Source organism: Geospiza fortis, unplaced genomic scaffold (assembly GCF_000277835.1).
Source record: "Geospiza fortis unplaced genomic scaffold, GeoFor_1.0 scaffold11, whole genome shotgun sequence".
NCBI lineage: Eukaryota > Metazoa > Chordata > Aves > Passeriformes > Thraupidae > Geospiza > Geospiza fortis.
In genome coordinates, this window is record NW_005054304.1 from 12017259 (window position 1) to 12042642 (window position 25384).

The following is a 25384-nucleotide window of genomic DNA, read 5'->3' on the forward strand; positions in this document are numbered from 1 at the left end:
TGTGAGTCCCGTTAGTTTGCGTCTCCAGCTCGGTGAAGGCTCTCTCTAGTTTCTGCTTCACCTTCTTTGCAGCCTCAGGTGATTTGCTTCTGTCCCCAGTTTGTCTCAGGTTCAGCTCATAGAGTTTGTTTGTGCCTCCAGCATGCTTTAGACTCCAATTTGGTTTCACCTTCCCCAGCTTATTTCTGGCTTCAGCTTATTTGCAGTTCCAGTTTGTTTTCATGTTTGGTTAGTCTGTGGCTCCAGTTAATTTCTGCTCTGGCTCGTTACTGCTTGTGCTTGTTCAAATGATCTTGGCTTTTGACAGGGCCACAAATCAATCACTATCATAACTTAAATATGAACGGACATATTTGTACATTGTCTAAAGATGGACTAAACTTCTTGGACCAATGCAAGTGGACCTTCAGCCTCCAGTGGGATTCCCCACAGGTGCCCCAATACCGGTTCCCACTGTCAGGAAAATCCACAAATGCCAGAAGTTTGTGTCCATAAAGGAGATAGAGGAGTCCTGCAAGTTTATTCTGATAAAGGGAGGGAATCCCACACAAGTCCCCGGGGTTTTCTCTCTCGAGGTTTCAGAGGGCGCAGCCTCTATCCTCAACTCCCAGCCGCAGTTGCCCGCTTCCTTTCTCCATTGGCTGAGGTACTCAGAAGGTACAGCCTTCCCGAGCTGCCTACAACCTATCCCCCCTTGTACCTACTGTTTTACCCCAAAGTTCAGAAGTTCAGGTTTGTGCAGACCCACTTGTGTGTTTCAGGAGCCAAGCTGTCTGGTCTCTGCAACAAACCTGCTGCCTAAAGTTACTACAGACATTAAGACCCTTTTCAAAGACGTTAATACCAATACTGTCACTCATCAAATTGTTTGTAAAGACATGAGCTTTCCTCTCACCACCTTGATGAATAATGGGTGTGAAGTTCCAAACAAGGTAAAGAACAAAGTGGTTAAGCAATGGAAGCAATAATCACAGGAATGTGGAAGAGAGAAAATTGATGGCATAAGTTCTTGAAGGGGAAAAACACAGAAAGATAACACCCTTCTAATCCAGGATGTGTAATGATGAACTAAAAAAATCCCCGGTTTTTACTGCTTCTATAATGAGAACTTGCCCTAGTGATGAACTTTTGCTCCTTATAATAGTAAAAACCCCACCCCAGCTCAGGCATCTCCCCCCTACAAAAAGACTACTATTCACCAAGCATGGGCTATGATTTCTCGGGACATAATGGCTTTAATTTGAGGTAGAGAAAGGATGAGCCAATAACAACTTCAGCCAAGTAGTAACTTAAGACTTAATAGCCCAAGATTGTGCCTTGGGGTGCTGGCTCTGGGATTTACCATCCAGCACCTCTTTCTGTGCAGAACAGTAAATCAAATTACGTGGTTAGAGAAATCTCCTTTTTTACACTGACTGAGTTTGGTTGAGTATCTGATCCTGTGTGTTAACCTATAGAAGCTCTCACCCTTTTCACCACACTCTTAATTCTCTCAGTAATTTTGATACAGGGAGATGATACAAGAAATGTTTGCACATTGTTCTAGGAGGGAAGAAACATTTTCCTTGAAAATAGAGCCCTGTGGCCTCAGACTGTGTTCAGTGGCTGCTGCCATATCAAATTATTTTTCCTTCTTGTCATTACCATCCATTCTTACCTGCTACAAGATAGCTGCTGCCCCCTCCAGCAATATCAGGGACCTATAGGGCAAGTCAGTTCAGCTATAGGTAATTTCAAGGTAGTTTATGTTGTGGTGACTTCATTGGTTTTGTTCTTTCAAGCATTATATGCCAGCCTTATGCAGAATCCAGTACATAAAGGGGCTACAAGACAGCTGAAGAGGGGCTTTGGACAAGGGTGTGGAGTGATAGGACAAGGGGAATGCCTTCAAACTGACAGAAGGCAGGTATAGATTATATATCAGGAAAAAATTCTTCCCCATGAAGGTGTTGAGGCACTGGAACATCCCTGGAAATGTTCAAGACCAAGCTGGGTGCTGCTTTGAGCAACCTGGTGTAGTGGCCCTGACCATGGCAGGGGGGTTGGAATTAGATGATCTTTGAGGTGCCTTCCAACCCAAGCCATTCTATAATGCTAAGATACGAACAGGTCTGGTTCTGTCTTATGGGGGCTGTGCTTGTGCAGTTGTGTTTTCCTTCTCTTATATCCAAACCAGAAGGTTTTCCTTCCATCTAAAAAAAACCAACCAAACAAAAAAACCCTAAACAAAAACAGTAGGCTGAAGCAAAATTAAACAGAAAGAGAGGAATTAATCACTCCCCTATTTAGAACAGGATGAGGATTATAAAAAGCCCCAAATGAACAAGAACAAAACAAACAAATGAGCAGCCAAACCCCAAAGCACGGAAGGATGTTTTGGTACTAACCTTGCTGGTGCAGCTGCTAACATAAATGTTTTCTGACACAAGTGCATGTTATGAACCAATGTGTAACAGTTAACCCATAGAAGGCTGGAGTGGTGATTACCTTTGGCTGCACTGATTTCAAGTGGGTTTTGCAATTCTGCTTTGCTTCACTTCTGAAAAAAATCAGAAATGCCTTCATGCCTTCATCAGTCTGGCAGAGAGCTGATGGCATTGGAGTGGCTGGAACTGGAAATTCAGCTGCATTCTAACAGTCCAGCCTCTTGATCAGGGAAAAGAATTCCCAGTGGTTTCTCTGAAGCCACCTCTCACTAAACAAATAATCAGCTCCAAGGAGGAGCTCTTGACTCAAAATAATATAGTTCACCATTTACTGAGCAAAGTGCTCTTATCTGCCTTTTAAGGGGAAAACTACTTTATGACAATAGAAATCCTCTTAAGTCATCAGCCTGTACCCTGAAACAGCTTTTCTTGCATTCTCTTTCCTCCTCACTGTTGAGTTTCTTGGGTTATTTTTAATTTACAGTAACAGTCACATTTACAGTGGAGGTGTGTGCAGCAGGTTGAATAAGCTACCTCCCTGAAAATGAGCACATTTACACTGTGCTGTTTGATTTCTTGGTGAAAATCATCTGTGGAGGAATAGAATGTAAGAAAATAAAGATAGTGCAGAAGGCAGTGTCTCACACCTGAGGAGTTGCAGCTGTACTAATCACCAAAGATTAGGAACAGACCTGCCCTTAATAGGCCACAGCTGTGGCCAATAAGAAGACAAGTGCTACAAAAGGGTTAGCTGGTTGAGGAAAGAGTTGGGGTTGGTTGTGCTGTGAAGAGGCATGGAATTTGTTGGCTGTACTGTGGAGAAGGAGTCGGTGCTGCAAGGACCTCCCCTTGAGAAATCACCCAGAAGATATGGAACCTTTGCAATATGATGATAACACAGATCTATGATTTTCTGTCTGTCTGTCTGTTGTTTTCTTGGATCAACTTCCCCTCTGCTAGCACTGATGGTGAGGACCAGGACTAGTATGGCCAGGTGGGAGTGTCTTGGGAGCCTGTTGTGTCCAAAGTGTCACCGGCTGCACATGTGAGCAGGAGCTCGTGCCAGATCTTCTCAAAGCTATGGCACTTCCATGTGTATTCATAGACTTACTTCTCCTGTTCCTGGTAGATGATTTACAGGAGCACAGAGCAGAGGCTGCCCTCCAGTAGGAGATTTAAATGTTGTGTGAAGGACAACATTTTGAAGAGTCATTTAGCCTTTGAATTGTGTTTATCGTTATGGCTTTCAGGCTGAGTACCTTAAACATGAGTGGCAGAGCCCCAAAGCCCTGGTTTGGCTTCCCACATCCCCCCACTTGGTTTTTGCTATTTTTGGCTACTCCCATCTCTATTTCTCCACAAATCTAGCTCCCACCTACCACTCCCATGAAAAAAATGCAAAGAGTAGAAAGTTTAACAGGACCTCTACTAGAGTTTTTCTGCAAGTTACCTGCTTGGAGGTCCCTGTGCCATTACTGCAGTCTTTGTCTTCACAAAGTTTGAACTGTATATATACTACTTACAGCTGGAACAGCATCTGCAAAACTACTTCCAGCCAGGTGTCAGTAATGTGGCTTTGATTCAGACTTTGGGAACAGTATATGACTGATTACAAGGATTTCCAGCTCTTAGATCTTTAATGAAACGACTGCTAACAGAAATATTGCCAACCTCTTGAGATACTTATGTCATTTCCCTGTGTTAAAATAGCTGGTGCTTTAAAGGGTACCTTTGGGATACAGCATTATAAATCTCCTCTTACAACCAATGTTAAGAGGAAATCCAACTCTGCAAAACTGCATCAGTACTGTGAAACTTGTTTGCTGAGTACCCTTCCGTCTTGTCAATACACTGTGTGCCCAGGCATGGAAAGAGGGACCAGTTTGTCACCATGGCATATGGCAAAGCACATCAAGTTCACCCAAGTAAATGCCATAGCAAAGCCATTCCAACTCCTGAGAGGCCAGAGCAGCATGGACATGCTGCTGCATGCATTCTGCTGATGGATTCTCATGTGTCATGTCCCAGGAAGGTCTTCCTCTCTATACCTGCCATCTCCATGGCTCGAGGACAGCCCAAGACCCTCTGGCTGCTGAGCTGAAAAATCCCTGCCATCAGAGGGCTACTCAGAAAGCATTGCTCAAGTCAGATCATCTCGCCTAAAAACATTTTTTTAAATCAAGAAAATAATTTGTTTAAACCAAATCCATACCGATTTGGAACAGCCACTGCATGTTTCTTCTAGAATGAAGTCAACATTTTTAATAGGGAAAGTATTATGTAATCAGAGAAACAAAATAGAAATGAGGAAACTTAATACCAGCTCCTGGTCACTGTACACTCCCCAGGACTCGTGCTCCTGGCTTCTGCTGCAGACAATGCATTTCTGGGACCATGATCTGCTCCCTTGTTTCCTTGAGGAGCAATTTGTCTCCCTGCCTACAGCTCTTCCCCCTGCTCCAAGCTCCTTTCAAGCTCCTCCCGCTGAAAATGAAGTGGCGCTCCAGTCAGCCGTGTCTCTGGCAATTTTAAGGCAAGCCATATTCAGAAGTAGGGGGATGCTTGGGACAGACTGTTTTCTCCCAGCATGGGTGCAAGACAGAGGAAGGTGGACCAACGCAGCAGATACTGTTCTGACAGTCTGACTTCATGATGGCTGCTGTTGTTGTGCTGTCCCGTTTCATCTAAGTAATTGTGTGCTCTGTGCATGCTCCTTGGGAAGCTTCAGTATTGCACTTGCTGGCTTGGCTACCTCCTTTTTTTTTTTTTTTTTTTTTTTTTTTTTTTTTTTTGTCAGAAGCCAAGCAGTCATACTGAGAAGATGCTCCCAGCACTTTTCTTCCAACATTTGGGTTCCTAGAAGTTCAGTCTCTCTCCTGTAAGATGCCTAATTGATTTGACCCCATTAACTTGATTTAATATGTATTCCCACTTCACCCTAGCACAGGTTCTGCCATGTCTGTGTCCTTTGTATTTCCACATTACTGCCTCGATAACCTTCTGCCTCCCACCTACTGTGCTACGTTCTGACATGCTTGTTCCTCAGACTCCCAGGATTTGTGCAGAAGGACATGAACAATACCATTGCTTTAATTATTTTTTGTACTCCAATAGCAACACTTCCCAAAAATTTGTCCAGAAAGTCCCTGCCACTTGTGGCCAGTCAGCCACCCTGCTCTGGTGTTGCACTTAATACATGACTGTCAGCCTCCCCATGTCACCAAAAGCAGTGCCAATCTCCTGATCTCCATGAGTTATCCAGATAAGATAAGGAAAATAGTTGTTTTCAAGGTCTTTAGTCCACATTTCTACTTTCTCATTTGTCACCTTCCCAAGTGACAGGAGAGCTTTCAATTTTCCAGTGGAATCTCTGTTGTAAATGTAAATCCTTGAGCACAAAGCAAGGCTGTGTGGGTGGTAGTACCTTGCTAGCATGCTGTGGACATGAGCCAGTATCCTGGGCAGGAACAGGGTTGCCCCTTCTCCCCATCAGCTTCATCCTGTCAGACAACGATGTCCCATGCCAGGCTCACCACGTGGGAGGTGCATCAGCAAGATGTGTCATAGCAGGAGCTGTCTAGGACACTGGCTATCCAAATGGCCTTTCATCAAACCAGCTGCACTCCTTGTGCTCCCTTGACTTGCTCGGAGGCTGACTTTGATGGATGGGAGCACTCTGAAATTCCCTCTCCCACCTCAAAAGCAGAGTCGAAAGTCCTCCCTGTCTTTCTTTGGTAAAATGAGGCAGGCTGGGCTTTCAATCATCAAAGTTTTCCTGTTTGGAAGGAGGAGGAGCCATCTAGTCATGGGTTCATTGATTCCCTGCCCAGCAAGAATGTTTGCTTGAGCACAGCCAAGCCGCACCTCTGATGACTAACAGGCAGCGCTCTCTCTCTTTGATATACTATCAGCCCGGTTTATCACAGTATCAACACAACCTCCCCACTCCAGGCCTCGCCCCTTCTGGCCAGCTCTCCCTGCAGAGCGGCAGGGGCTGCATGGGGGCTGAGCTCACCTCTTATTCCAAGGAATCTTAACAGCAGGTTTTAAGGTACTTATTTACTTTTTTTGGTCTGCACAGGAAGTCTGAGCTAAAAAAAAAAAGGAAAGAGACAGAAGTATAATTGCTCTGGCACGCCTGCATTCCTACTTCAGTCTCAGACGGGCAGGCACTCTTTCTTGTCGGAGCCTGGAAGAGGATCCGATCCCTGAAGATTGTCACCACGAACGTGCGTAAGTGAAACCTGCAGCCATGCTGAAACAGATATTATCAGACATGTACATCGATCCGGAGCTGCTGGCAGAACTCAGCGAGGAGCAGAAGCAGATCCTCTTCTTCAAGATGAGGCAGGAACAGATCAGACGGTGGGAGGAAAGAGAAGCTGCTGCAGAAAAGATTTCAGCAAAGAAGCCACTGCCAAGAAAAGGTAAGTCTCTGCCTCCTGGCTGCTTCACCCTCTGGCATGTATCTGGCCTAGTCAACTGCTTCCTAGAAATAGGAAGTAATGTATTCTTAGATTAATTTCTTCTCCAAGCGACATGGCATAGGCTTATTTTCAAACATAAATTAATCCACCTGCAATGGGGTAGTTTTGGCCAGGCACACAATGGTTTTTACTCCCTGGCCCAGACATTCTGTCCTTGACCAAATTGCTCAACTCCCTTAGCTGGGAAGACAGGGCTTATTTGCCCCCAGGAGATGCACCTCAGTAAGTTTCCCACTAAATGGTGCCTCAGAATCTGTCTTTACCATAGCCATGGATTTGAATAGCTCTCCTGAGGCACTAGATCTGATGGGCAGTTCCCACTGAAGTTCCCTTGGCAGGATTACACAGCATGCCGGCTGCTAGGAAGATAGCTCTCTTCTCCCAGGTCTGCCTCACATGCTCTATTTGTAAGTAGCTCACCCTCACACAGTTTGGGGAGGACAGTGGTCAGGAATTAAGGCAAGAAAAGAAACAGTGGTGATTCTTCTCCTTTGCTCCTAGTCTCAGAAATGCCTCCTTCACTGACCTGGCTGCAGGAGTATGAAAAAATTGGCAAGTACATCCTAGTCTAGTTTCTTCATGTACAGTTGCTTTTGGGGAGGCTCTGTAACCAACAACAAATGGTAGGGCACAGCAAGTGCAGCACAGGCCCTGCAGAGAGCTACCCAGCAAACAGCATTTGCCAAAGAGCTGCTTCTTTTCCAGCCAACAGGAAGTCAGTGACATGGAAACTCGGCGCTGACAATGAAGTGTGGGTCTGGGTGATGGGTGAACATCCTTCAGATAAATCCTATGCAGCCATCTGTGAAGAGATCCAGGCACAAAGAGCAAAGCGCTTAGCGAGAGAGCAAGGCCAGGAGGGCAGGTAAGCACCCTTCAGCTGAAGGATTCAGTGGGCAGATGTGGAGGAGAAGGCTTTGTCAGGGACACATGAGCTGGGTCTTCTCTGTAGGGGCTGTGGTTAGCACTGTCATGCCACTCTTCCTGGCAAAAGGCACAGGCAAAGGTTGGTTTTCTGCGAGGACACACAATGCTGGCAGAGACCAGCTGCAGCCTGAGAATTGCCTGGCTCACTGAGCCTCTTGTGACAAGGCTGCTGCATGGGACCCTCTGCAGAGCACAGGAAATGCTGATGCTGCCACTGCAGCAGGTGATGGGCTCGGATCGCTCTGATTCACCGGCAGGTGCCCGGGTACAGCCGGACAACGGTTACTCACCACGAGTCATTAATTTAATTACCCACCTACCTGATCTGGAGATATAGCTGCCTGTGCACATGTGGCATGATTGCAGCTCTGCTCTGTTCACGTGCAGCCTCCTCACGAGATGCTCAGACATCAGAAAGTGACTCCCTCCTAAGTCTTCTCTCTCTTGCATTTCAGAGAGACTGAATCTTCTGCAACATGGTCTGTACACCCACAGCCAGGACTTCCAGCTGAGACAGATCTTCATGGGAATACAAAAAACACTGCGGAGAAAAAGGAGGAACATGGGAGAAGAATGACTGATATTGATACAACAGGAAAAAGCCACGAGCTCACAAAGGTAGTTTTCCATTTTCCCGTAACTGTAAGAATCATGTTTTTTGAGGTCTAGGAAGTGGAGCAAATCCTGGTTGCTGTAAATACAAATCTGAAGGAAAAAGCCATCTATCTGTTGAAGCTTTTCTTCTATAGAATAGAAGAAGCCATGTTGTTACATCCTTCCTTAAGACTCAGAAGGTCCATGTGCTGTTCTCAGCTGGGATAGATCTGCTCTGCACCAATGGATAAACTACTCTGAATTGCTTTGCTTCTGTTCTCTGTGGGTAAAATAAGGGGTGCAGTACTTTTCCTTCTGCACCGTGGCTGGTTTGAATGGCTTTTGGGGCAAGACCAGGGAGGCTATCCTAGGAATTTTAAATGGAACATCACAGCCCTCAGCCAAATCATTTACTTTTATAAAAAGACCAAATGAAGATAATTTTACCAGCATCATCTGAGATGCATATTTTAGGTGTCTCTTGGGGTTTTTTGTCTTCTAATACAGAAAATGGCTTATGACATTGATAGCACAGGACAGCTCCAAATGCAGTAATACAGTGCCTGCATTCCTGTGGTGTTTCATTACAGAAATATTTTTTTCCAGCAATAAATACATTTGTGCTTTTTAACTGGCTACAAAAAGCCATTTGCAGAGAAAGGAAAAAAATAAAGAGTTAAATTAACTACCCATGCAACTACAGTTGAACAAAAGGAACAGGACATCCTACCAATTTAATGGGAGAAGTCCTATCTCATTCTGCATTTTTCATTCAGCCTTGAATGAAATTGTATGAGTGTATATTCTTTTATCATACTGCTACTCCATACTTGGGTATAAAAAGCATGATAACAGAAGGTTGGGTTTTGGCAAAATGCTCTCCTACTGGTACCAGAATAGTGAATGGAATTTGGAGTGACTGTCTCCTTTATCAAAAGCCTCTGAGTCACATGGGGATTTTCTCTGCACTGTTTGCTGAAGTTGAGCAACTATGTGGGAGGTTCTTGTTTTTCAAAGGAACTTATTAGTCAAAACTGACCAAAAAAACCCAAAACAAAGCAAAAGCAACCCCCCAAAAACAAACAAGCCACCACCAAAAATCTACCCCCCTTTCAAAATCTTGCACGTGGGAATAGATGGAGGTTGTATATTTTCCTTTCTTTTCTGTCATTATACTATTAGTAAATCTTGCCAGGTTTCTGGGGCTTTTGCTGTTAGAAGGAGGGCTCCAGACTGAAGTCTCCTGTTGTATTTTCTAGGCCTGAAGAGAGGCTTTTTCCCACCTCCTGCATAAAATGTCTTCTCTGAGAACTAGTTCATGGTATTTATACTAGTTCCCATTTAACCTGAGAGATCCAGGTATCATGCTGCAGGGAATAGGGCTGATCTACAAGAAATGCTACTCCACAGACATTTGAAGTTCCTAGTTTCCTAAAGAGGAGAGGGAAATTGTAAAGCCATGTTCATATTAAATATTAGCCAAGTAGGTGATGGAGCTAAAAGGAAGTGTGACCTTGATAAGCAGAATAGTACAGTTAACTCATCACTTGTACTGTGGGAGGCAGTCGGGGGCTGATGGGGCAGTGGGTGGGTGTTTACTGAAAGCCAAACCTAACAGTTCATCTGCAGAGGCAGCTCTCAGCTAGAGACTGCTGGCAGGGCAGCTGGGCTGGTTCTCAGGGAAGAGAGAACACGTAATATCCAGCCAGTTGGATCAGTTTGTCAAGTAGGAGTTTGCAGCAAATCCAGCCACAGCCGCAAACATGCGCAGGCAGGTAAAGCTGTAGACAGCTGGCTCTGCAAGGGATTGCTTTAGAGGAAGGGAAGAAACGGACTACTCCCTGGGAGCACTTGTGAGCATTGCTTAGCAAATCTAGGCATGCTTATGGCTATCCTGACACCCCTGAGTTCTTCTCCTGTGGCATGCTTGGCCAAATATGATGGGAAAACCCCCACAACGTTTGTCAGAGCGGGCTGGAAAAACTTCTTAACAAATGTCACATAACTGCTTTTGTATTAAGCATCTATTGAAGAAAAAAAAAGAGCGATTGTCCTAATGTCACATTTATTTCTCACCATTATTTTGCTCTGCTCAGAGAGGAACCAGAAATGTTCACCAGATGCTGGCGGATTGCCATGCAAGGAAGCAGAGCTTCCAACAGGTAAGTGGCAACCCATGATGCTCCTAACACACTGAGTGGGATCAGTGCTTTATCCTAGAGTCCCAGTCAGCTTCAGAGCCCCATATGAGCCAAGAATGTTCTCACCTTTTGGACCAGTTTTATCCAGTATTGCTATGCTCCTCATGTATGGTGTGATAATTTGGAGATGATACAAAGCAGGCCAGGCTGGCAGACTGAGGAATAGCACAGGGAGATGCTCCTGATGATTTTTGGTGGGCTGTTTTCCCTTCCTGCCCAGTTGTTACCTGCAGTAAAGATAGAGGGTCTCTATGTTGTTGAAATTGGAGGGATTCACTGTAATGGACAGAGTTCCCAGTATTTCAAGGCTTGCTAAAAAGCAGGGCTAAAGCTTGCCTGAGACAAAGCTGAACGTACTGTTTCTTTCATAGATGAAGGAAGCACAGAGGAAAAATTCAGAAGAGATCACAACCCCCCAGAGGCCAATACCACAGAGCCACTCCAGCACAGAGAGCCAGAGAATGCTGCAGAAATCGGATGAGAATGAGCCTGAATGGCAGGAATTCTGTAAGATCTTAAAATTACCTTTTCCTAGAAGGCTTGAGAAATCCTAGGGCTCTGTGGGGTCATCTCAACCCTTCCCCTGCCATACTAGAACTGAGTAACAGGTCGGAGGGTGGAGAGTATTGTCAAGAAATACAGCACTGTATTATCAGAAATATTTCTGAGTCCACGCAGCATTGAGACTAGAGCTGGGCAGGGAAATGGAAAACTTTTCCAAATGATGCTATGTTAAAACAAGCAACAAACAGGAACCACATGAGTATAGCCAGTACAATTAATTTTAAACTAGAAGCTGGCCTTTTGTAGGACTTTGCAGTAACATTGCTCAAGGACAAGGATAATGGGTAACAGGGACTAACAAAAAGGGCTTTCCTGTCATTTAGTCATGATCTTACACAAGCAAAACCCTTCTGCACTGTCTCATATAATGAATCCCAATCATAGAAAGTAAAATAGCAAACAATATGAGACTTGCAGTAGCAGCCATCACTGCTACCAAATGCTTCCTGAAGGAGAACCTGATGCACTTTTCTTCTCAGTTCCTCCCCTGCTGCTCAGTAGATGGCAATGCTGTATCACCAGTTGTTTCCACTTCAGTCTAGGGGTTTTATTTTTCTGACTGATAAAAAAACCGCTGACTGGAGAGCTGGTTACTCATACAGACTCCAGGGAGAGATGGACCTAGACAATAGAGGCAGTTTTACAGGAAAAAAAAACCTAAACAAAAACAGTCATGATCTCCACTTTCCATAATAGTTTCAGCAAAGCTCCTTCCCACCCTCCAAAACTGATTAGTACTTTCAAATCCTTCAAATGATTGAGTTGGGGTCATTTCAGCAGCTTCAAGCTCTGCCCCCCCGCCCCAGTTTACATGAAAGGCATTACAGAAATCCATGTCTGAACCAGGAGTCAGCATCTGAAACAAAACCAAGAAGCGTCTGAGTACAAAAGGACCTGGTAATGAGAAAAAACACACAGATTTTTAATCTTATCCCAGGAAAAAAATAGGTTTTTAATCTTTTAAAGGAATAAAAACTGTGCCACTTAACACATGGGAGAGACGTGGCAAATGGTCTCACAATTGAGTGACTCTTTCAGCTTGTGAAATGGATTAGTCTTACATTTCAACAAGCAGGAGGATGGGCAAAGGGTAGCAAGCTTTAAACTTGCTGCTTCTTCGCTCCTGTAGGACTCCTTTTTTTGTTCTAGTGCAGAAATCCAAGGCAGCAGATGAGAAGAGACGCTCCCTTGCACGGCAAGCCAGAGATGACTACAGGAGGCTTTCACTGCAGGGCATCCACAGAGGGAAGCAGGCAGATATTTCCAAGGGTGCCACAGCAGGAGATCGGCGACCACTTCAATACCCACCTCTCCCCCCCAAGCCTAAACTTCTACCTCCTGCAACGGCAAATGGGAGAGCAATTAGGTAAGGAAGCCCCTGTGCACTGTGGAAAGAAGGGATGAGATTCTTTTGCTCTAGCAAGAGATGGTTGAGATGGTTGTCTCTCCTCCTTGTGTTGAAGAGACACTGCAGGGCAAAATACAGAGCCTAGGCTATATTCCAGCCTGGGGTGTGATGAGGCCTTCAGGTGTTCATTCCTGGAGAGTAACAGATTAAGTTAGTAGAGTGTCCTAAGCCTGGAGCACAGAGAGCCCCTATGGTGCCAGATGTCCACTAAAAACCATATTCCATACAGCTGAACTGGTGTAAGCTGCCTCTTTAGGGTGGGTCTTAAAATCCTAAGTAAAATGTAAGTCCTGCACAGGGACTCAAACCCTGTCTTTTGAATCTGATGCACAAACCAGAGGCCTTTTTTAACAGGAAAGAGGCAGTCCAGAGGACAATCTCCAATTCCACAGAAGAAAACATCATCAAGTGGTTCAAAGAGGAGCAATTCCCCCTCCGAGCTGGCTATCTGAAAACCACAGACACAATAGCACCTTGGTTCCATGGTGAGTCCTGGGAATTTCCACCCCAACCCAAGTGTGTAAGGAGTTTTTTCTGCTAACATGGCTGCTAACATAGGCTGGGCTTGGGAATAAACTCCTATACTGGAATCAACATTCAACAACTGCAATACCATTCTTTCTCATAACACAGCAACAGTCCTTTCGAGCTCTCCACATTTGTCATTCATTGTTGGCCAAGTGTGGCACAGTTAACAAAGAGCTGTTGGCCATGGCCTGTTACTAGCAATGGCAGCAATCTTCTTCTTGGGCTACTGGGCAAGAAAACAGTGAAAGGGATGAAGGTGCCATGGACTGGTTTTAGAGCAGATTTCTTGTGAGAACTGTTCTGTCCAATCCTGCACATATGCTTTTCTCCCTTCAGTTTTGTGTTTTGGTTTTGAACAGGTATCCTAACCTCTAAGAAAGCAGAAGAGCTTCTGAATAAAACACTACCAGGGAGTTTTCTGATCCGGGTCAGTGAGAAAATCAAAGGCTATGTGCTCTCCTATCGGTCTGTGGAAGGATGTAAACATTTCCTCATTGATGCCTCCAGTGATTCCTACAGCTTTCTTGGAGTGGACCAGCTGCAACATTCAACTCTGGCTGACCTTGTAGACTACCACAAGGTGAACATCTAGCAATGCATTCATTAATTGCTTCATTGCCTCAGGGCGCTTCAAAATAAGACAGACTAGATTCAGTTGTTTTGAAGTCAGTAACTAGACCCATTTTAACTGCTGCTGGGTACCCTGTGTGATGCTTCAGAAGGGTATGTCAGCCTGACTGGTACAGCCCAGGTGACCTAATACATCTCAGGTATCTTAGATTTGACTCACTCACCCTCAAGCACACAGAACACCTTGCATGCTAGGCCCAAACTACTTAGAGAAATGTTGATGAGAGGTGACAGCATACTCATACAAGCTCCTTTATTTTGTATTCTCTCCATGGTTAAGGGGCAGTGGCAAGTTGGGTAAACACAAAATCCTGCTTACCTTCAGCTTCAGCATGAAAGAGAGCAACATATCTTTATAATCTCAAAGCAGACAAGGGATGGTACTGAGCAGAGGTAAAAAATAGAAGGGAAGGAGGAAGGTTGGCAGGCTCTTGCAACAATAACAGTGGTCTTTACCAGCACTGACTGCAGTTGCATGGGTTTCTAGGAGAGCCAGGTGGATTGTTTGTTCATTTACTGTAAGATCTGCCCAGGAGCAGGTCAATAATTTTTCTCAGAGGTTCATTTAAAATCCCTGTTTCTTTTAAAAAAGTGCCTAGCTTAATACAGACATGGCTAAACAAAACTGGACATGAGAACAATAGCTATATTCATTTGCTCTACAGAACTTTACCTGGACTGCCTGAGCTTGCTTCTTGCATGATTTTCACAGTTCAGGCTGAAAGTATTAAAAGCAGGAGTTATACAGGTATTTGTATCAGAGCTAAAGGATTTAAAGCTTTGCTGTGCATAGCTACATCAAATATGGAGCCAAGCCCACAGTCTGCAAAGAATCCTGCAGCTCCCCTGCACTACAGCACATGTGGGCAGATGTGGCCACTCTGCCAAAGTGCCCCACTGGGTTCTGCTTATCACCCACCAGGTGAGCATGAAAGAAGGCAAGTTCCCACCATGCATCTATTGCTAGGATGGAGAATGAGATTGGAAGCACAGACTGTACTTAGAACAGGACTTGCCTAAGCAGAGGGTGTGTGCTCTCTCCAGAATCCACCCTTGTCCCTCCCACAAACACAGTCAGAAGCACAGTTCACAATCCCTGGTCCTGCTCTACCTGCATGCTGCACTTTCTAGGCAGGGCGCCTCTCCATGTCAGAGAAGCTGTAGTTTTCTCAGGGATGAGCACAGCTCTTTCCTAGAACTGCCAGAGTTGTGTCACTGAGTTATGGCACAGAGCACATTGTGTTATGAAGACAGAGGGCTGAGGGCCCTTCCCTGAGTTCTCCAGGAAACTGAGCTGTATCACACAGTGGTGGGAACACATCCGCACCATAACAGGCAGGAAGACTACTGTCCACATTATGAAGTTGTGAAAGGCAGGGTCTGTTCGAAAACTGGTGTTTGATCATATCCTATATTAACAGGACGAACCCATCACTTCCTTGGGGAAGGAGCTGTTGCTTTATCCATGTGGCCAAGAGGACCAAGAGCCAGATTACATCTCTCTCTTTGAGTAAACCTCCCCATCTCGTTGGGCAGCCCTGGACTTGTATTCACAAAGAACTTAGAACTGGACTTGGAACTAGAGCTGCTGATACTTACCTGAAACCATCGGTGCCTCTATTTTGTATCCTTCACAACAAAGCAGTAGGAAGATAAGTACTGTGAGCTACAGGATGCATCAGCCCAGCAAGCTGCAAATCTGGATACATCCCACAAGATAGAAAGAATGAGTTGATGAAGTAATCAGTTGATCAGGGAGATATTGCCATGGATTGTCAGTGGGTTTTTGTAGGTTTCTTGAGGGACTTCTGTATTCAAGCTGCCTTTTATTCTTGAATGCAAGGTTCTCTGGGAAATAGATGAGTACCTACAGTTGAATGAGATTATACCTTCCTGAAGGCACAAAACAACTTGGAGAGGTAAATCTATCTTGATGTGTAATTTGCAAAATGTGAAGCTTAATTCTATAAAATGCTGTGTCCTTGGAAGGAAGGATGTTCAGCCAAACATCCAAGCAAACCCTGAGTGCCTTTCAGTGAAAGGTGCTCTCTGTGACAAGAGATTTGCATACATGAAGAATGCATTTTTTAAACTCCTCTAGCCTCTGAATGTAGATCCTCACTCTTTTAACCTGTATTTAACTCCCACACAGGCCTTTCTGCATTGAGAGGGATTATCCTTTCTGAAGAGGAAAGGAGATGGGACAGAGTCATTTTTATGAATGACAACCACATGTACAGAGCCTAAAAATGTAAGAAGGAACGCCTATATCAGTATTAATACAGTTTACAGAAGAGTTTTTGCCAGTAAAGAATGCTGTTTTCCAAAATGGAGCTATTTATTGCAAGTTGTGTCCCAATTACTGAGATGCATCTGGTGTAAACTTCATTGTAGAACTTGTTCTTTCAACATGATGTTCTTTTTTCTTATCTGTTACAATGCTCTTTAAATACATCATTCAGAAGATTGGAGGAGAGCTTGGAAAGAATCACATAAGAAATTAGTCTTCATCCAGGTTCCCCAATGTTATTGCACATGACAAACTCTGCAGCTGAGGGGTCTGAATCTGCAAACATCATTTTTTTTTAGAGGCACAATTCTCAAACAGTGAATAAGAGTTGGTCTTGTTTCAGTTGTTTACTTCTTTTTACCTGTTCTCTTTTTTTCTGTTAGATCAGGGCTACTCAACTTGAAGAAGCAGTCAAAACTTTCAGTCTTACATTAATCTGGGTTTTGCACAACACAGATTTAAAGAAATTGTGATCATCTGGTCTTAAAATTTACAGCTATGCTGACAGGCACTTTCCATTCCAGGAAAGAGGGGATAACTACACTCCAGTTACAGCAAGTGTCACTTGCTAGAAATAAAGCCTTAATGTAAACTGAGATTCTGAATGTAAAGACACTCTGCCATTGCAAGTAGACTTAATGAGCTTCTTGAGCAATATATCACATGTATCAAAGAGATAAATTCAATATAATCTGTATCAATCATGAGAAAGGGTGTTAGATTATTTGTAGGGCATAAAACATCCCTCCTTCCCTCTTTATATGAACTATTTCTTTTAAAAATTTTGTCAAAATGAAAGGCCTTCAGAAAAACATCTGTTTTCATGTGAAGAATATGCCATAGCTGATATCTTGCTGAGACAAATTGTGAAGTGTTTTGCAGACCTATGGGCTGGTAAAGAGGGAGGAAAAGTATGCTCTAAAAAGGCATTTTGAGACTCAGGGTGTTAACTTGCAAAATAGGATGCAGGCCAGTCTGTCATGGACATAGCAGGGCATAATCAATTTTAGCTCTAAGATCTTTAGTAAAACTCCTCAGGGTTTGACCTGCTGACAAGTGGACCAGTAGATTCACTGCATTTATATTAAACTTCTTATTTGCAAATATTGTCTCAGTACAGCCCAGGGAAAACCAGTATCCATGTTCACATCATCCCACATGTTTGAGTCATGCCTCAGTTTTTCAAAGACCCACTTTTCTGCTGTGAGGCAAGAAATATGAACATTTAGATGACTAGACTGACTGCAAAGGCAACTACCTTGCTAGAACAGATCCCCTTAAGACTGGCTCTTCTATTGCTCCAAAATCTAGTTACCGTGGAAGTCTGTGGAGCAGGGATGCCTTGCAGCAGTTGAGAATCAAGGGTGATGACATACCTTTGGGAGTTTCTCTGTAAAACCTTTCCTTCTTCAAGGGATGCTGTGTAAGGATTACAAGAAGAGTCAGTTTGCAAATTGCTTGCTGGAGAGATCATGAATTCTGGAGGAGCATGGGAATTTGTTTTTGCTCGATGCTTTTAGCCAGAGTATGCAGCTGTCATCACGAAGTGATGCAAGGAGTCCCTAGATGGCCTCCCCACCTGCAGAGGGCCATCTCTAGTCCCTCCTCGACCGAGATAAAATCAGTTGTCATTCTGAGAAAGATCACAAGCTAGTTTGGGGACAAGGAAGGTAGACACCTTCATAACAAAATCTATTGTCCTGTTGACTGTTCTCTTTGGATTTCACCTTTTTCTAACTGGGCTGGAAGACCTGTTAGAGCTCCACTTGGCTGACAGAAACATAAGTAACAGCAGCTTCCCTTTCTCATGCTGTTCTTCACCTCTCCTGTCAGTGCAGTCTCCACCTCTAAGAGAGCCCTGACAGACCTTTGCTGTGATTAGATTGCCTTGCACATCACCAATGACTGTGGGCTAGATCTCTCCATCACTGATACCATCTCAGCTCTTGCCAAACTGGCTTCTGCCACCAAGGAAAGAAACTACATAGACAGTATTATTCCTGGCAAGAGGAACAGCATCTCTGTGGAAAAGGACATACATGAAAATCACAAAGGTGCTATTTAAAAACATAAGTTGTGAAACTCTGACGGGATCTGGATGACATGCTTGCAAAGTAATGAAGTGCTGAATTTACAACTGCCCAATGCTTAGAACTGGAGACTAATAGAGGCTTGAAGGGACCTCTGGAGATCATCTGGTCTAGTTCTGCTCTACAAGTGTGGCTCAGGGAAGACTGAATAAAACAATCATAGAAATAGTTAAGGTGAGGCTTGGCATAGGTCATGATTACAAAACTTTCATAGTGTACAACACCTAGTTTCAAATTCAGGTTTAAGTGGGAGTGTAGGAACAACTTTTGCCTTGGAGCAGCTGCATAATCACACTTTGATATGCACTCAACAAGCCATACCTGTCTCCTCCTATTGCATAATGTTTGTAAAGTTACTTAATCAATACAAAGCCCTTTATAAATAATGTGTCACGTGTTCTGGGAACAAAGCAGTTCTTTGGAGGAACTACTTGAGTGATTGCTGAAGTTTCTAAGGTAAGTGATGTATTTTGGGGTTGAGGTTTTAAAGTATACAAAGTTTCTAATTTTTTTGTACTTTTGCAGTGTTTTGGACACTTGGTAATTTGCAAGGTAAGGCCAATGCAGATCCTTTGCACCAGCAAAAATCAAACACATATAAACCTGTCCAAGGAAAAGGTACTTACAGCAGCATGGTCTCTGTCTGCAGAACGTGCATGCAGTGCTTTCAAAAGAGGTTCATAGCATTCTTCCTACTGCACAGCTGCACAACAAAGAATGGTTCATTCATTGTCTAGTGCTACCTTTCTTCCCCCCAGCTTTTTCAAGCCAAAAACCAAATTAGAATCTGGTTCAGACTGCCTTGAATTAATCTGAATCCAAAAAAACCAAAGAGACTGCTCAGAGAAACAGCATTCAGGTAAGCAAATGGGATGTACAAGCCCGTGCAGTTTTTGTTGGCTAGTGTACATTAAAGTGGTAAATAGCAGTCAACATTAAAAGAAAATGCTTCATAAGAGCAGTAACTCAGATTTTCAACAGTTTTAGGCAATCACAACAAAAATTATCAAGAAGATGACTAATTTTTACAATTAGTACCTATAATTATCATAAGAGAATCTGCAGGGTCCAGTAGTCCATCACAAAAATTTATTTTGTTAATTACAGAAAGCTTTTTATACCCTGGGCAAGACTCTGTATTTGGTTTAGAAGAAATACTTTGGCATAAAGTCAGAAGATGTTCATCACTGTTGGTATCTGGCATTTGGATTTTAAAGCCTCCTGCTAAATCAGTACTGCAAGTTGATGTGTATTTCGTTTTCTTCAGCATGATAAAGCTTCTGCCTTCCAGTGCCCAGGTTGTATAGAAAAATCACTTATCTATTCCAGTTCCCATCCATAGGAACACAGATCTGCAGAGCATTTTCCAAGCATTGGAAGGTTGTACTATTTCCTACTAAGGCCAGAAGTAGAAAACCTGAAGTATGGCAAAATAATTCTCAAGCCAAATGAATTTCATTTAAAAATAAATCTTGAAATACATACAGCATTCTAAAGCAGAAATACACAATGTGATTCACATGATACAGATGTGGCTCATTGCTTTTGGCTCACTATCCACAGAGGAGAGCAAACAGTACCCTCCAGTTGATGGTTTTTCAACCATCACACTTGACCAGTAAGATCTTCTCTTTCTTAAGTTTAGAAAGTGCTTTCTGAGAAAGCTCTTTCTCTGGATTAACTGGGAATGGCCTGTTAATGCACTGCTGCTGTGCCCCCATCCCAGTCCCTTAAAGGAAAAGTATTTTTGGTCACTCCAGCTTTACCATGGTTAACAATCAGATGTCCTTAGAGCAGGAGTCCCTGTACTTATTAAAAATAGCCCTTTTTAGATATGTCAAGTTAGATGTAGGAAATAACTCCTAATTATTGGCCCACCAAAAGATCAATCCTTTAAATAACTGTACACATCTTACAAACATTTCAAAGGAAAAGCACATCCATTTGTTAGTGTGAATACCACACTGGTCACATAATAACATATAATGTTCATTGTCTCTGTGATGTGACCTTGAATCTCATCAAGTGTTCAAGTCTTCCCCAGAAGCAAGTGCTGAACAGTCAGGATAGTGGAGTACTTAAAAACCTCATTAGAATAAAAACAAAAGTATGGAGGACAGATGCTTTCCCTCTTCTTTTGCTGCCATCCTGCTGGAATCTCCATCCTCTTTCAGTCTCATCCCAACTTTTTTGGTTAAAACCTCTTTTCCAAAACACTCTGAAGTCCAGTTCAGAGTCTTTCAACCTCCCTTTCTGGATTCATGTCTTCTTACTGCTCAATTTCTGTTTTTGCAGGTGTGTTTCAATCTCTTGTTTAAAAACAAGCATCCCAAGCTGGCCATGGGAAGCCTCATTCATGGCCTTGGACTGCATGCACATTTTGTACTGCTCTGGAGTCAGCTCGTCCAGACACTGCTTTTCATGCCACAGATGGAAGAGACCCCTGACAGGCGTTCGGATCACCATCAGGTTGCTGTGAAGGTACTTGCGGTACAGATGCACATCTTCACCACCCCAGCCTTTAATGTCCAGGTCAAAGCCACCTGACACAGACAAAATTCAAAATAAAACTAGAAATCTGTTAGCAAACTCAATGCTATTAATTGCATTGCAGCTGTTTTCTGACTACAGTCAGCCCTTTAAAACACACACGCTTTCTGTGAACATTAAACTGCCCATCTTCAAGTCTTTCACCATCAGAGAAAAGTTCTTTATTTGTAATTTTATTTGTAAGCAGTGTTTAGATTCTGGTATTTCTGTTGCACCTAGAAAAAGCCTGAACATCTAACCATAACACTGCTGCAAATTAGTTAGACAGACACATTGGCAAAGGAAAGAGAGGCTGATCATAATTTTCTATGTTTTAGCAAAAAGGCAGGTGTATTGGAATGTATTTTTCTTACCTATGTTGATAAAATCAGATCTGTACTGGCAAGTCATCCCAAAACCAAAGTCTCTCCAAAATCCAGTTTCTTTTTTAATAATCTGCATGGAGGGAAAGGAATATTTACATAGAAGCAGAAATACTTTCAGAGTGAGCATTCTGACCTGAATGTGGTCAGAAATAGGAGCAACTGCCCTTTTAATCTTCCCCATGTGAGTGCACAGCTGGTCCTGAACCCATTTTTGTAGATACCTGTTGGATATATCTGCCCCCTTCCCCCCACCAAACAGCTGTGTTCTTAGCTATCAGGATAACCGTCCTGATCCAGAACAATCAGGTTTTGCTCCACTTCTGCTGTTGTAGACCAAGTAGAACAATATCAAACCTCTGGAGATAATTTCTTTGCAGGCAAAGCATCCTCCAAAATTGTTAGTTTATGTGGGATTCACACCTGATGTTTGAAACATATTGGTAAACCAAGGAAGCCAGACTCTGCTGTCAGAGCAGATGGTGGCATCTGCATTGTGGACCAAAAGAGATCTAGAAGAAAACAGTGGTTCTAATCTGATCACACAATCTACAGCTTTTTGATTACGTTGATTTTGAGTAACAGGAATAATTTTCCATTACAGAACTGCTATATCGACCTAAAATTGAACTCCAGAAATGCTTGGTGATAGATATATGTCCCATAAAAGCCTTTGTAAAGATGAATGGTCTGCCTTCCTGAGATGGACAATGAAAATATTGTGTATTACAGGTAGAAAATCAGAGCACTGAGAAACTATGGCTATAATTTTTAAAGGCAGATATCCAAGTACAGATCTCTAAGGTCGTAATTCATGCATGTGAGTGACCTAACCCAATCTGGTGAGACATTCAAGAGCTTCAAGGGTCTGGGACAGGCATTTAAATCCTCTGAGCAAGTCAGCAGTACTTCACACTCTTGAATGCCTGGTTAGAAACCTATCCATTAGCAGCTTCTTTAGAAAATCTTGACTTAGTTGTGACAGAATTTCAGAAGATGAGGAAAGAGAGCTTCCATTTCTGGTTTTACAAATCCTAGTATTTCCTTTATGAAGAAATGCTCTTCCAAAATTTTCTCTCCTGATTCATGCCTCCCCTTTTCGTTCATAACTCTTGTCACTTCAAATGCTTTTTTAAAAAAATTATTTTACTGCTTACATTGGTATATGTTTCATTTCTCATGTCTTCTCTCCTTGAAAAAGCCAAGTCACTGCAGAAGCCAATTAAAAGGAAATAAGACTGAATCTGTCAGGCCTGCACTGTAACAAGAAGTCCTCCATCACGATGCCCTTACAGCAAGCTACTCATCTGCATTAGCATTATTATTTCCCATTAGGGCAAGTGGCTGCTGCACAAATCAAATTCTATCCAAGATTTCTGAAGGATCTTTTTTTTCTGCTCAGCAGCCCAAGTTCCAGGACAGAGAGCTTACAATGTCTTGTTTTATTGGCATAGATCTGGCCTTATGCCTGGCAACTAATGTGGGCTAAAAATATAAAAATATACATAAAAATGTGATTGGCTGTACTTCTTTAAATCAAGAAGCTTTTCTGACATAAGCATCACATTTTATGATTCAATATTAGCTATAAATATTTTCACAATCCTGGCAATATACTTTGTGGAATTTATGCTAGCTTGAAAGCTAAACTCTATTTCATTCCCTAAGCACAATTTTTACAAGCTTGAGGATCCCTGACAGGCTCTGACCAGAGAAAGAAAAGCTTATGTGAATCCCGTGGTATGATCAGAACAATTTTCTTCTAAGAAAAAAACAGTACAAGGAATTTTCCAGACACTTCAGTAAAAGGCTTTCTGGCTATATGTCTCATAACACAGAGAATAGTTAAAAAAATACTTTAAAATATTTTGGATTGACTTTTCAAGCTCTCATTCTTCATTTTTATAGAGGAACTGTACAAGGTGGGGGTAGTGATGACAGAAGACTGGACTCAGACCCCAGGTGATCTTTTTCAACTGTGACTGTCCCTGGCCTCACACCACCCCTAATTCATACTTATCCTGAACAACAATAGAAGCTGGGATGCTCTGGGGACAGTGTCCAGCCTGGGACAGGATGAGCCCTAGTAAGTGCAGTGCCTGGCAGTAAGAGAGGCAGATGTGGCAGGTTAGGACCTGGCCCAGAGGAACTGAATGAAGCTGCATAGTTGGCTTGTGTTTCAATTTGAAAATTCAGCCACTTAGCAGCACTAGTGGGCAGAGGACTGTGGCCCACTGACTCTGGAGGGAAGCAAGACTCCCTTCTATCAGGCCTTTAGACTCAACAACAGTGCAACACCAGACCACAAGAAAATGGAGAACAGTGTCTCCAGCAGTGCCAAGCAATGGCTTGGTCACTAACATTCATGTGAACCTCTCATCTGTGTGCTCTTTGTTCCTCACAACAGCTTTTGGTCACTAACATTCATGTGTGCTCTTTGTTCCTCACAACAGCTCCCTCCTCATTCAAGAGACTCATATGTCTTAATCATATGCCTTATGGCAATGTTTTTAAAAATACTGCTTTTTTCTCACATCAAAATTATGCAGGTGAGATGAAAATCAGTGGAGTTGTGCTGTGTTGTATCAGTGCCAGAATAAAGTGACAGTTCAAGCATGTGATTTGACTCAGACACTTCAGAAACACACTGTCTGCTCACAGGCAGTTCAGCCATGAACTGTGGGAAGGGAAAGGCCACTGTAAGGTGTTCAAGTAAGTGGGGAATAACTGTGACAGCTCCTGGAGTTCTCTTTTTACTGACTGATCTGAGGACAGTTCTGCTTTTTACAAATGTCATGTCTTCAAATGCAAATAGTATTCAGTGACAGGAAGAAATCAGAGCAAGTCAAGGACTGTCACCCCAAAATAGCACACCATGGAGGAATTGTTCACTAGTTAGGAAATTTCTTCTGAGAGAAGCAGACATTTAAAAATTCTTAGTTTCCATATAAAAACTTCAAAAAGTTTTAAAATAAATGGCACCAATGTAGTTCCCAGTGAAAAACACTGCAGAACTCACAGTAAGGTAAGTGTTGTAGTTAATTTTGTCTGTGTGGTGGTCACTGTGCTCAAGGAATAGGGAAATGCTGTCCAAGAGCACATGTACCTTTAAAAAACACTTTGTTCGAATAGAAGCAGGCATTCAGAGAAGCATGTACTTACCAGCTGCTGTTCTAAAGATGGTATGGAATCATGGTGACCATAAATTATACTGGGGTTATACTGGCTGAAGAGAACAGGATAAAATACCTTCTTCCCTGGAAATGACAATGGGTTGTTTTTTTAAAAAAACTGTATAAAACACACTTGTCTCTTACAAGGCACAGTCCAGACCTGACCAAATCCAGATAAAGTCACACAAGTTTTGAACTAAGCCTATGGTCTTTCCATGAGAATGTGAATGTGAGGATATAATTAATAAAAAGATCCTGTTCCAGAAAGAGCAGGTGCTGAAGGCCAGAGATTCTATCACACTGGGAGCAAGAACTGTTACAACTGATTTACAGTAGCTTCATTACCAATTCAAAGACAAGAATACTCTGGTGAAGGATTTTGTATAATAGGTCGAACCTGTTGAAAGACAATGCACTTCATGAGGAGCAGTACCTGGCTGTGTGTTCAGTCTACAGGAGTTCAAGAATTCGGCTGTGAAGTATATGTCCACATCACAAAAAAAGAGAACAACATTGTTTCCTTTCCAAAATCGAGCACCAACATCTAATCCTTTGCCCCTGGAAAACTCTTCATTCAGCTGGATGAAGGTGAAGTTCTTGAAGTTGGCTGACCTAGAAAGGAAAATATTTAGCAACTTACCCTGTCCATCCAGCTCTCAATACAAGCTGGGGGTGGGAACCCTATATGAAAGAATTAACAGATTAATAGAAATCTGTAGTATCACAGTTCTGAGAGCAACTGGAGGGAAGAGATATCCTGTTTGACTCTTGAGGAAATTTCCTATCTACGTGCAGAGCTTGACCTGTGTCAAGCACACGCTAGCATTCCTGTCACAGACTTTCTTTGGACAGATCTCACAAAAATCCCAATAAGGTTTAGATTCACAAAAATATCTTCAGTATGCAAATTTCAATTACCTGTTGTTACATTACTGTATCTATACAAGGGTCTTCTTCCTACACAGAGAAGACAAGCAAAAGGATGCAGTGCCACATGATCTTGACAAATACAGCTATGTAACCAAACTCAAAAGAGCAGAACAGGCCAAAAGTATCCAGTTCTTTGTGCTTTACTGAAATTGTCTTCCACCTGCCTTTGGAAGTCAGCTTTCAGTCCTAACAGTCAAAGCCACTTTCAAATAACTCAAGAGTTA

The 25384-nt window shown here is 42.9% G+C and overlaps 2 protein-coding genes across 2 annotated transcripts in view; one reads left to right on the plus strand and one right to left on the minus strand.

The window, feature by feature from the left end:
* The first annotated feature begins 6383 nt into the window (after window positions 1–6383).
* SH2D4A (SH2 domain containing 4A) lies at window positions 6384–16590 on the plus strand. The gene is made up of 9 exons (XM_005418152.2): window positions 6384–6853; window positions 7619–7778; window positions 8296–8458; window positions 10531–10596; window positions 11007–11142; window positions 12349–12565; window positions 12962–13092; window positions 13495–13715; window positions 15187–16590. The coding sequence occupies exons 1-9, from the start codon at window positions 6679–6681 to the stop codon at window positions 15277–15279; spliced, it is 1362 nt and encodes a 453-aa protein (XP_005418209.1). The 5' UTR covers window positions 6384–6678; the 3' UTR covers window positions 15280–16590.
* A 2630-nt stretch (window positions 16591–19220) lies between these two features.
* Window positions 19221–25384, minus strand: part of CSGALNACT1 (chondroitin sulfate N-acetylgalactosaminyltransferase 1) — a 17433-nt gene continuing 11269 nt past the window's right edge. The window contains exons 5-8 of the mRNA XM_005418154.2: window positions 24664–24842; window positions 24220–24314; window positions 21049–21130; window positions 19221–20688 (exon numbers count right to left, since the gene is read on the minus strand). Of these exons, the coding sequence (XP_005418211.1) occupies window positions 20405–20688; window positions 21049–21130; window positions 24220–24314; window positions 24664–24842 (640 nt within the window). The 3' untranslated portion in view covers window positions 19221–20404. The remainder of the gene's footprint in view (window positions 20689–21048; window positions 21131–24219; window positions 24315–24663; window positions 24843–25384) is intronic.

Bases quoted from the DNA above. Each gene is read 5' to 3' on its own strand.
- SH2D4A (XM_005418152.2), top strand. From the start codon at position 6,679: ATGCTGAAACAGATATTATCAGACATGTACATCGATCCGGAGCTGCTG. The intron at 6,854-7,618 runs GTAAGTCTCTGC...CTTCTTTTCCAG, and splicing joins GAAGCCACTGCCAAGAAAAG to CCAACAGGAAGTCAGTGACA. The intron at 13,093-13,494 runs GTGAGTCCTGGG...GGTTTTGAACAG, and splicing joins AATAGCACCTTGGTTCCATG to GTATCCTAACCTCTAAGAAA.